Genomic DNA, 12529 nt, shown 5'->3' with positions numbered 1-12529 from the left:
CAGTAGAGGTGTACTCCATGAAGCAGCACGTCAATAGGCTTGTAGGTTGTTCTCCTGTAGGAGGAGGCCAGCAAGCGGTGACACTTCTTCTCCCTCGTTTCCATGCTTAGTGACAGTGATTTTTGTAGTGAAAGGTAGATGTGTGGTGCTGCAGGCTGAGCCCAAGTCCGTCCAGATACTTGCCAAAGACAGAGATTTCTTTTCTTTTTTGTTCAGTCCAAGCATTATCTTCTTTCTCAATCATGCATGTGTTTTATAGGTCTTAGCTAAATTCTTCAGAAGGTATAATTTATCTTTCTTGGACCTAGTTATTCATGTTTAAGCAAATTTCCATGGCTTTGGATTGGTGGTGGGGTTTTTCCTGACTTCTTGTAAAGCAGAAAGAAATGGAATTGAGCTTTCTCAGATGATGGTACAAACCAATATTTGTCCATCTCCTTAAAACCTAATTTGCTTTCCTTCTTGGTCAGACTGAGGCAGTACAAACCTATTTTAAGAGAAGCTTATTTTTATTGTCAGTGTTCTTGTTTGGTACACAGTGCTATAAACGCTCACTTTTAAACATAAATTCATAAATTAATTTTATGAACTTATGAGTAAGTTCGTAAAATTAATTTGCTCTACCAGGTAATTACTGACTTGAATCTGACAGTTCATCTTATTAGAATCCTACGTCTATAAATCTGTGCAGGTAAAAGGGTAGGTATAAAAGCTTTGGTGATATCATGTGTCTTATTTGCCTGTGAGGTTCTTCCATGTTACTTCTACTACTGCATTTTGTTCTTCTTCCCTGGAGTGACTTTGCTACTGTGTGTAATGGTATATATAATCTGTGGATAAGCTAAGCATGTACTTTAGGTGTTTTGTTGTCTGTTGCAGTAAGTCTTTATGCTTCGATAGGACTACTAGCTTAAAAATTTTGGTTCATCATGCAGTGTTCATTTTAATGATAGTTATCAAAGTGCAGTGCTTACCAATCTTAGAAAAACAAAGCCAACAAGCTGGAAGATAATAACACAGAGAGTTAAAACTTGGTGACCTACAGATTGAATGTAGACTGTTCCCTCTAAACAACGTTTGAATTTGCTTGCTGATGTACTTGAGGATGAGAAATTAATGGGCATTAGTGAATAGCACTGGTAATGTGGGGCTGGGGGATTGTACAGTACCTTTCTTTTGATCAGGTATTGGAAGGAAGAAATTCCACTCTTAACAACCCCAAAAGAAATACGTAATTGAAGATTTTAGTACACCAGCAAAATTTTGGAATTTTCAGGTAAACGTTGTAGTCTAATAGCCATTCTTACTTGGTCATCCTTTGTTAGGAAAATGACGTCACTGTCTGTATTTTACAATGAAGTTACTTTGTTTGTGCCACGGCCAAATGGCATAATTCAGTTAACCATAGTGTGCTTATCTGAATTGCAGCACATCTTCATTGCCACCTCTTGACTGGCCTTTACCAAGTCATTATGGGCAGTGTGAACTGAAAATAGAAGTCCAGCCTAAAACTCACCACAGAGCTCACTATGAAACAGAAGGAAGCAGAGGAGCAGTAAAAGCATCTACTGGAGGACACCCTGTAGTGAAGGTAGGAATTCTGGCTTTCTTGAATAGAAGATAATTTTTTAACTACAATTACTGGTATTTACGATGCTGTGAATTGTTACCTTGTGTGAATCTTAGTCCTTCATGGGCAAGATTTTCTCCCTTAAACATAACTTATTCAACACAAAAGTTAGTTTTAGATGCTTAAAAATTTAGTTTGCTGCAGTTACAGCACATATCACAATTTAGGGCTGTATACAGTTTTATGCTTGTGAATGGATTCGCAGTGCAATAGTGTGTTACTTAACGTATTGAACATGAACTTCAAGGAGGAAGGAGTGAGGGGGGCAGGTAAGAAAAGTCACGATAATAGATTAGTTGGAGCTATACTGATATACAATATAGCTTCATTTGAATCAGAAACCATCTTTCTTTTGGTGTTGAGACAACTTCTGAACACTAAATGCCTCTTGTTCATGTTTTTATCGGGTTATTTCTGTGAAATGGTACCCATAAATTGTGTTAACTTTCACTTAAATGTTTGGAGTGAATTAGACTTAATTCTTCTCTTTCTTCAGCATGAACCAAAGGTGAATACTCACAGCTTAATGGTAGCTATCACCTTAAAAAGTAAGACATCACCTAGTTTCATTGGATTTGGACTGGTTCTCTGTAAGGGCAAGTAAGACTTGCTTCTTGCTTTCTTTTTTTGACATAATTTCCATTGTTTTAACAGAATCATGCGAGCTTTATTGTCTCTTAGAACAGTTTTGATCAGTTTCAAGAAAATGCAGTAGTGCAGGCAACAGTCCTCATCTGGCTAACAGAGGTGGTGATACACTGGCTGTTTTCATAACTGGTACCTGCCGTTAACAGTTGCCTTGGCTGGGTTCTTTAGCTGATGCTAGATATTCCAAATGCTAATGGTATCTAAAGCCTAATATTTAAATACTTTGCAAACACCATCCAATTATGGTTGAGCTCAGAATTAGATGTAAAGTTGTGGTAAATTAGGCTTGGCTTTCATAAGGAAGCTTTGCCATCATGCCCTCTTTGAAGGAGAAGATGTGCAGATTTGGTTTTGTGGATAGAACTGTCTGCATAAGCGGGGATGTGCTCTTGTCTGACTCTCAGAATACAGGTTTGTACACAAATATCTTACTTTATGCTGGGAACGCTTCTGGATTAGTTAGGGGTAGTCGACAGATGTCTCCTTTAATATCTGCGGTGCCAGCTGGCTCATGCAGTTTGAAAGGGAACCCACCCAATCATTCACTGGACATGGGGAAGATTGTGCTGAGGAACTGTGGGACTTCTTAATATGCCTTGATTTGTCAGTTTGCCACATCCTTGGGTGAAAGCAGTGTCTCTTTACTTATTCAGCTCAATCGTGCTTAATGGTCTTTACCTTAATCCCAAATCAGGTTAAACTAAAATTTAACAGTTTATTTATAAGTCAAATCAGACAACAATTATAAAATCTTCATAAGACAAATAGGAAAAAAAAAATTAATCTGATTACATTAAAGTTACAGCAGAGTTTGTCTTTTCCCCCCAAGTCCAGGATATTTCCTGGTCTTTTCCAGAAAAACAGCAGTGAGGGTTTCAGTCCTTAATCTTTCACTATAGAAGTCTATATATTAAAAATATATTTGATAGATTTATCCTATGCTAATAGTTGGAAGTAACTCATTACTCTTTCAGACCAGATGCAAAGTGCTAATAGGATTCACGTAATCAGTCCCTGTCCTCTTTCTCCTACTTGTACTATAGTATAAACCTGTTAGTGCTGTTTTCCCTGTAGTTTATTCCTCCACTCTGGCAAGCAAATTCTGTCATGGTTTGTAATTATATCAGTTTTGGAACAGCTCTAATGTTATACTTACATAAATAAAGATGTACCAGCAGAATTTAAACACTTTGGAGTATCTGCTCCTTTTTCCTTGCCTAAGCAATCTCCTCCCTCCAAGCTCTTCATCTGATGAATTTTTCTCTCGACTCCTAGTCATATTCTTTGGGCTATTTATCAAATGCTGTTTCTTTTCTGATGGCTTACCTTGACCTTTTTCATTCCTCCTTTTTTCCTCTTAAGACTTTGTATCTTTCCTTTACCTCCCTCCAAAAAAGGGCTGGTTATCTGCATCCTACCTTCTTTCTTGAATGTCTTTCCTTATCCTTCCATTTCCATTCTCAATCTGAGCTCCTCATCCAATTTTCATGTTCCCTGCAAAGTTGCTGCGTGTTTTCCTTCTCGTCACAGTACCATGGCCTTACCAGCTCCAACGTTCTCCTATTGTCAGACCTACTAGATTTCTTAGCAGAGTAGAGGCAAGGCTGAAGTGCTTATCGGGGAAGTCTATGCTACAAACTAGAGAAAATTGAGGATGCCTGAACTAGGCTGCAGTATGAAAGTTGGCCGGGCATGTTTCTTTGTGTGGAGCATTGTGTTGCCTTAGTGGACGAACAAGCAGGCATAACTCTCATGTGCCAAGGTGCTGGCACTGGAATTTAACACATCATTAATGAGGACAGAAGCTGGAGAGATTTTAGCTGACAAAATATGTCTCTGCTGAGCTTTTGTGAACTGTATTCAATTTATGGGGTTTTTTACGTTTTTTTTTTCCCCTGGGTGCTTTGTTTTGCTGATGTTCATAAGATTTGACAAATATATGTAGGCTTTCTTTTGCTTACAGAGCTAGATGATTCTACGCTGCAGTACTAGATGCAAGTTAGAAAAAACAGATATGTAATCTACGCCACTTACAACAATTATTTTAAAAGCTATTTATTTGCATTAGAATTGTGAAATACCTTGCTATGGTGAGAATGACGTTTTAAAAACAGGGATAGTATTTATGTGCCTGACAGTCTCATGCTTAAACACATGGACTGTACTATGCCTCTAAATTAAAATGAATACAAATGTAAATCAATATTCTATTTTGCAAATTGGTCTCTTCCAACTCGATTAGAAATTAAGTGTTGTGCTTGATGGGAGAGAGGAAGTTGTTATGAAACAAAACATCAATTTCTATTAACTTTTTACTCACTGCTGGGAAAAACAGTATGCTAAGGGCCAAGTTTGGTGAAAAGTAAATACTAAATAGCTGTGAGCAGATGAAAATTCCTTCCCTTAAATACAGAAGTGAAGTCTTTTCCAGCACTTCCAGAAGCTTATTACGCAAAACCAGGTCACGATATGCATGACTATTTGTTTCTGACTTTTTTCTTTTTGGTGCTCTTAGCTTTACACCAGTCACTTCCACGTGTGTGATCATCACAATGAAGTACTCGGCATTTTCTTGTGTGAAATAACTATATGTTAACGAGTGTCAGAGATGAGAAAGGATGTGGGGGGATAGAATACAGTATTTCAGTTGGAAGGGACCTGCAATGATCATCAAGTCCAACTGTCATGTCTTTGGGTGCCTGAAGGCCTGTGTGCTTCTGCTTGCTACACTATTTGTTTTGCTCTTGAACATTATTTTATAGAAAGCTAGAGTATTTAATTTCCAAATTGTGAAACCTCGGTAGTTCTGCATGTACAGTTGATGTATTATTTAAAATAAAGGATTTTAAGATAGTACATAGCTTCAAGCCGTTAATCTATTGGCGCATGTCAGTAATCTATTACTAACACTGTACCATAACTGTTGCTAGGAGACTAAGCTTCTGACAAATTTGGCATCGTCTGTTGTGAGTACATTTAATCAGCTTATTTCCAAATGTGAGGAAATGAGTGGAGCGTCATGCTTTGCTTTGTAAGTCCATTGACTTTAAGGAAGCAAATTCTGTAATGAATTGCTCTTGTTTTCATCTTTTTTAATGCAAAATGCAGATACCTATTATTTTAATCTCTACTTGCTTGGGAGTATGTTCCAGTTAATCCATGTCATCTGGAACAATTTATTTTACCTTGGTAGAGAATCTGCAAGATGACACTGACAGTTTTCACAGGGAAGGACTAAATAACGTGGCAGAGTGGTTGACAAGGAGAAAGGCTGCGTGTTCAACTTTCGTGTTCAACTTTCATCATCCAAGTTATGTAGAAATTTTGTATTGCATTGTCAGAAGCCATAGAAAGCCTCTGAGCACTCTTTGCGTTTACCTTTCTAATTTAATAGGTTAGAGTACTTACTTTACCCATCTATGAAGCCTTTTAAACAAATAGCTGCCACATTTCATCTGACACTAAATGAATGATCATCACTGCTTGCCATAGGTTAAATTGTACATAATAAAATAACGTTTACACTTACGATTTGCTAGAATGAGTTTTTTACTGTTATCTAAAATGGTTGAGGTTCTTCATGAGACTTCACTTGGATAATACGTATGATCAAAAACATAGAAGCATTTTAGAGCAGGTGGGCACACGAGAAGTGTCTCTCAAGGATAGGGTTTTTTTTCTACTTTTGTGTTTTAGCTTTCTGATCTGAAATTACTTTTTTCTTTCAAACAAACAAACTTGTTTCTGTACTGTGTGCCTGCTATTTATGTTAACTTCTGCAATTCTGAGTTTTCTTAAGTATTTTGAATTTAGTGATACCTTCTGGTAGTAAATTCCATAAGCTGTGTTGCGCACAAGAAGTATTTCCTTTTTGTCTTTTGTCCTGTTACTAGTGAAGAAGGTGTTCTACGTGATACTCTTCTTGATAACCGTACAGTGTGATGTACTGAGAGACTGTTGAGCTAACAGCTATTTGTTGTAGCAATTTCTTGTATGCAAGGAGTATGTGTCCTGTGGTCCTTTACCACAGTGGAATTGGTTCTGGATGTGAACTATGATAAGGATAATTGATTCTAAAATTGCTGATTTGTCTGCAACAAATGCTGTACAGAATGCACTTGTGCCCCATGCGTGCAAGACAGATTTGGGGAGGTGGTAGCTATTAAGAATTTGCCTGTACCGGAAGTGTCGTGTTGCCGTACTATGAAGGGTTTAAGGATAGAATGATTTGTCCATTCCTCTGCTGTAAGCGAGTCTTACTGTAGTTGGTTCTGCAGTAACAGAGGGGGGGAAGCATTGTGTAATCCATATTGACAACTCGGCAGTGTTACAGCGGAGGAAAGATGCAAGATCAAAAATTAAAGAAATGTTAAATAAAAACTAGTTTATTTGAAAGGTTATACACTTCTAGTCACTGACAAGCAAACAGTAACCTCCTGCGTAGGGTTTCATGGAGACCTGTGAAAGAGGGACTGAATGTCAGCTCTGTTTAAAGTGATTGCGGAGCTTGCAGTCATGACTGAAGACCTGCAGTGGAAGAAAAAGTAAACTAATAGAGCTGAAGTAAACTCATTTTTAACTACTTTGAAAATTCTGAGACAGGAATGTGTTCTCAAAAAGTCTGTCAAACTCTGCCTGAGTTCTGGTGGAAGAAACGATAACCTACAAGAGAGGATCTAACTGAGCAATGTCAGAGATGATCCAATAAAAATAAATTAATGAAGAATTGTCTAAATGAGTCTGTGTTTCCTGGCCTGTAATTCTGTGGCTGTCACCTTTTCGCAGGTGTTCTGTGTGGCCAGTTCATTTAACTACTTGAGTAACAGGTGTAGTATCAGAGTTCTCCCTGTTCTCGAGGCCTGATAAGCAGCGTGCCTTTTCTGTGTTTCATGATTCTCCCCGTTCTTCCTGCCTTTCATTTTTCAATTTTTATTTTTGTCTTGAATTTTTCCCTGTCTTGTACATCACCAGAAGGCAGGCTGTATCCCAGCTCTAATTGCCTACTGCTGTTTGGTGATAACAACCCGCAAATAAATCCAGAAGATAAGTCTCAGCCTGTGAACCATATAGTGAGCTGTATTGGGAAAAAAAGTTGATCTTTGGGTGAGATTCTAAAAATACGTAGCTTTCAAGAACAGTTGGATGACTATATAGGCATCTTCTGCTCCAGAATCCTCCAAATAGATGGTAAAAGCCCTGCTGATGCGTCTGCTATATGTATGCTCAGTCTAGAAAATGCAGTAATTAATGTGAAAAACTTTAAAAATAGCACACTGGACAACACAATTGTCTGCTTTTTGTATCGTATGTGTACTAAAATGTGGAAACGTAGTAATTTTTTTCCAAAGTAAAGGAAATTCATGTTTTTTTTCTATAGGTTATGTGAGAATAACCTATTTCCATCGTGGAAATGCTTGTCCAAAAGCTGTCCATAGCGTAATTTGGCACTGGGAGTTGGTGTTTCAGAAATAGCACATTTTTTTTCAAGAGTGTAGAGCTTACTGCAGATGGAGAGTGTATTGTGATGGCTAGTTAGAGGTGACTGGTAATTCTGCACTGTGTGAAGTTGTACGATTAGTCTAACACTACCTTACTTATGAATTGATGTCCTTTTTTGGGTAGTGTAGAATGGGACAGGGCTCTGAGCTAAAACACTCTTCAAAATATGCCTGCAATTAGTATTTAAAACACTTTCAGTCCTGTCTGCAAGCAGTGAGTGAGTGTGTGAGAGTGCAAGATTTCAGAAATAGAAATCCAGGTTTTTAAACCTTGGAGGATGTTCTGTGCATTGTGTCAACATTACAGTATCATGACCAGTAATGCACTGATGTTTGCAATTACTTGTTTGCTTTAGTCCTTCGCAGGACCTGTTTATCTTCAATGACCTTTAAAATGCTTTTAAAATTGGACTCATGCCACTAATAGTTAATTAAAAGTTTGTTCCTTTTACATCTCACTATTTTTTTCAGAATTGTGAAGGTCTGTACTATTTTTAAAATCTTTGAGTCGGTCAACTCAAGAAGTTTATTTAGCAAAAGAGGAAGGAGGATGCTTTCTTGATGTGCGTGCTCTTCTTCCTCAGTTGATGGAAAGTTACATCAAATAATCAAGTGATAGAAAATAGTACTGCACTTCAGGAAGGGGAAGTAGATGTTGTTTTGGTTTAACATATTTAACTTTAAAATCAGAAATCTAACTTTTTTAACATAATAACCGTTGCGGAATCAGAATGAAATTAAAAAAAAAAAAAAAAAAAATCCTGTGTGCTATTAAGACTTTCTGAGCCAGCAAGTGGGGTATTGCCTGACAGACCAAAATGGAGCTTTCTTCCACAGATTTCTCCAGTTTCTTTTAAATGATCCATTGGAGAGTGTAGGTCAGCCCTCACTGCACCTCTGCAAGGCCACAAGGGATGACTGTGGTCAGTCTGGCTTTCAAGAACTTCCCTGAAGTTGAATTTCTTGGGGTTATACATATGGGTTGTTTGAAGCTTTTCAAACTGCAGCTGTTGATGAATTCATGATAAATTATACCAGTGGTGTTAGTCCTTGTGTACCTTTTGTTTCAAATTATGTTCATCTTTATGCCCTGGAATCTTTGTCATCCCTTGCTTTTATTCCCAGGTCATTGTTAATAGGCGTGCTGGTCAGCTTGGCAGAGTAGCACTTCAGCTTTTAAACGAGCAGTCTTCACAGTTCCTTAGGAAAGGAGCTGCACAGCACTCGGAAGTGAAGTTCTTGTGGGGAAATGTCTGGTTTTTCAAAGCCATGCACTGGTGCCTCTTTGATGTTGTTGTCCAAAAGATTCCAAGCTTGTCGGTCGCATCCCTGTTGTCTCAGAGGGCAGAACATTTCAAAGGCGTGGTTTGCTTTATTCCTTCAAATGAATTTTTTTTTTTAAATACTCATTTGCTTTAGAAGTGGGATAAAATTTATCAAGTGAAAAGTTCTTTTCCTTTAGGATTGCTTAGGTTTCGTGGTGAATTATACCATATCTGTACTCATACAGTCTTCCAAAGTAGAAGTACCTAATTCAAGAGAATAGCTTTGTCTTTCCTTTCACCTCCATATAATGGGGCCTTCATTCTCCTCTTTCGCCCTTCTTGCCCTGTGACTTTGGAGGTCTCCTAGGGCAATACAGAAGTCGCTGAAACGCATCGAGCTGCCGTGAGACTGTCAAGGAGGCAATAACTAGTTACAGCATGCTCTTCCTATCAAGGTGTTGAAAAGCCTAGGAAATCTCCATCTGAAGTAAATGCTTAGTAAGTGCTTATGGTTCTTTGAACAGCTGTGTATTTCCTTCTCTGTTCTTTGTTTGAACTGAGGATTTTTATATGGATACTGGTGCATTTGGTGAAGATGGAGTTGTTAATTGAGTCTTTAGTTCAATGAAGTTAACCCAAATTTTTCCCCTGACATGTCTTGTATTTCAAGACTATGCCCTGCTTTTAGGGAGGCCTATCTGTGTGTAAAAGCTTTCTTTCTAATCAGTCTGCTTTACCAATCCAGTAATGCCATAAGCAGTGAATTGATGGTGCAAAGGTGAAGGAGCACTGAAGTGTTGATAGAATCTTCATCTTCTGTTAGCAAGCAAAGAAAAGGCATGTAAATAATAACACATGAATATTAAACCCCAGTGAAAGTTTGGTTAAACACGGCAATTTCCTAATAAATGCTGGAAAGTTTTGCAGGAAAATAGGTTTAAAAATACAATCAAATGGGTTTTGGCACTGTCTGAATGTCATTAGTAGCATAGTATTGCTTGATTGCTGAGCATGACACGTCGCTAATGAAATAATTTTTCTAACTCCCCTCTCCCCCCAAGTTTTAGTTCCTTTTTTTTTTTTTCCTTTAGTTTTTGGTCTGAAAGAGTTAAGCATGTGAAACCCTGACATCACTTCTGGATTCAATGCCACTGTTGGTTTTTTTTAAAGAAACAAAGCGGGGTTTGGTTAAGAAAACCAGACAATTTCAAACTATACCAATATTGCCTGAAAAGTACCTGTTTACTGTGAAGCGTGTATTTTCTGTTGGATATTTTTCTCGGGTCTTGTCACAGGTGTTAAGAAATCACATCTTGTGGATAAATAATATTTAGATTTGAATAGAGAATGGTAATACTAGGCCCGCAACAATAAATGGAAAGCATAGAAAGAACCGTCTTAATTTAAAAAAAGGTGGGATGGTAAAGCTTCTATATATTAGAGACTAAACAAAGTCCTCACAAGCTTGTCGAGTGTTGCAAGCTTTCCTTGAGATCAGAGCATGGTACTGGTGACATGTGAGGCAGATATGGCCCAATGTAATCTGCATGTAATCTGGAAAAAAGCTAACTTCTTTTTTCCAGGTTGATCTCTCTTACTAAATGTGTCCTATTTGCTTTCCTCAGGAAGGAAAAGGTTCTCACCACTACCATCAAGTTCCCAAGTTTAAATGCTGCGGTCTTCAGCGATCAAATTAATCTATACAGTTTTTAATGTTACACATTTTTTAAAGTCTTTTCCATATGTGCATTAAGAATGTATGAATGTTTTTGTAGTATAAAATACAGCTTCTTGATGAGCCAAAAATTCTCTCATTAACTTACTGTCTGTAATTACTTGGTAAAAATTGTAAACTAAGTATTGACATGCATGCATGAGTTTACTGCATGCGGTATAGTAATGTGCTGGAACTGCTTTGGCATGAAGCTCTTCTGGCTTATCCTGTAGTGACCTTCAGTCCTTCGCCTTCCAGCTTTAGTTTAACTTACGCATGCACTGACCTTTGCTATGGAAACGATATAGAAACACAAAAACAACTTGGCTGAGTTTCCTCTGCAAAGCAGTGGGTGGTGTATCCATATTCTGTTACAGAGGCGGGTTTCTAGAGGTCACTAGTGACACTGCAGTAACTTACTAGTTGTCTATGGCACACTGCTACTCCTAGGAGAGTGGTATATCTTTTTTTGAAGCAAAATCACTAACTTTTTTTTTTTCTTTGTGATGTGCAGCTCTAAGGAGTGCACATTAATAGAGTAAATGCTGGAAGGTATACTTGAAAATATACCTGGTGTTCAACCAGTAGTTTAAGCTACTGTCTTTCTGTCATTGACCCATGACTGAATCTTGGGCAGGCTGCTAATGCAGCAATTTATTGTAACGCATCTTCAGCATGGTGATTCTGCAGCACTTACCAGTAGTAGGCTGTAAAATGCTGTTAATTTAAATACCTATGGTCTGTATAGAAACTCTATGTTCTTACTTGTATATGTTGTGTGTTCTTTACTAAGGTGAACGAAAGACAAAGATACCATGGCTTTGTTAGGTATTTAACAAAATGTCCTATCTGTTCTTTCAAGTTAATTATGTAGGTATTTTCATTGACGAACAATTAGCTTTTTTTTTTACTAACTTAAATGTTCGGGTTGTTCAACATACGGAGTTGTGCTTAAAGCAGATGAGGTAATAAGAAAGTGTTACCCCACTGTCAATGAAACTAAAAACAAGTGATATTTTTTTGAATGAGAACAAAACTGTATTTAAAAGGAGTGCATTTTGAACTCCAAAATACACCATTTTTCCTGATCTAAAGTTGATTTGGGGTGGTAAGTCTCCTTCATTATTTGCAAGACAGGCGTTGCATAAAGGCAATTCAGGCTCCAAATACCAGCTTTCTTTTGTGAGAGAGGTGACACCATTCCTGGGAGATGGAAGGTAGTTCAGGTTCTGTGCTAATTCCGTCTCCAGTGGGGACCGAGCATGGTTGGCAGAAAGTTCTGCTTTGCTCACTGTGTAAAGGATTTGTGTAGGGAGAGACATCCAAGGCTTACTCTTGCCAGGACTATTCATACAATTGACTTCAGAATACTTCTCATATGCTTGAGCTGGCTGGTGAAGGCATCTGCAGTTACACGAGGCAGGAGTACTTTTCAAGTGAATTAACAAAGTGATCCAGCATTGTCCTCTGTTCTCAGGAGTGGTATGACACGGGCCATCTTTAATTATGGGGTGGTAGGCACAGCGTGATGGTTTCACTGAAGGCTTTGAGTGATTAGGTAATAGAAAGGACACGGGATGCACGGGCATTCCCTCCACAACCTCTTGGATCTTTTTCTGCCTACCCCTGGGCTCGCTGGCCCCTGCAGACTCTTTGATTTGATTACAAACACTGTAAGTTTTCAGTTTTACTCTTGCAAAATCCTATGTCCTGCCTAGAGTTGTGAGCTCACTTAGTAGGCCAGGTTTAAGGGGAAAATGTTAATTATAAGGCA

At 38.1% G+C, this 12529-nt stretch overlaps 1 protein-coding gene across 2 annotated transcripts in view; it reads left to right on the top strand.

Annotated features, from left to right (window-relative positions):
• NFATC3 (nuclear factor of activated T cells 3) overlaps positions 1-12529 on the top strand; it is a 78427-nt gene that overhangs the window by 31241 nt on the left and 34657 nt on the right. For both annotated transcript variants that reach the window (XM_075433799.1, XM_075433798.1), the window contains exon 3: positions 1429-1591. In XM_075433799.1, coding sequence (XP_075289914.1) covers positions 1429-1591 — 163 coding nt within the window. The remainder of the gene's footprint in view (positions 1-1428; positions 1592-12529) is intronic.

Source organism: Opisthocomus hoazin, chromosome 12, assembly GCF_030867145.1.
Source record: "Opisthocomus hoazin isolate bOpiHoa1 chromosome 12, bOpiHoa1.hap1, whole genome shotgun sequence".
NCBI classification, from domain to species: Eukaryota; Metazoa; Chordata; class Aves; order Opisthocomiformes; family Opisthocomidae; genus Opisthocomus; species Opisthocomus hoazin.
Note: the sequence above shows the minus strand (reverse complement) of the source record. Positions and strands in the feature narration are given on the sequence as shown.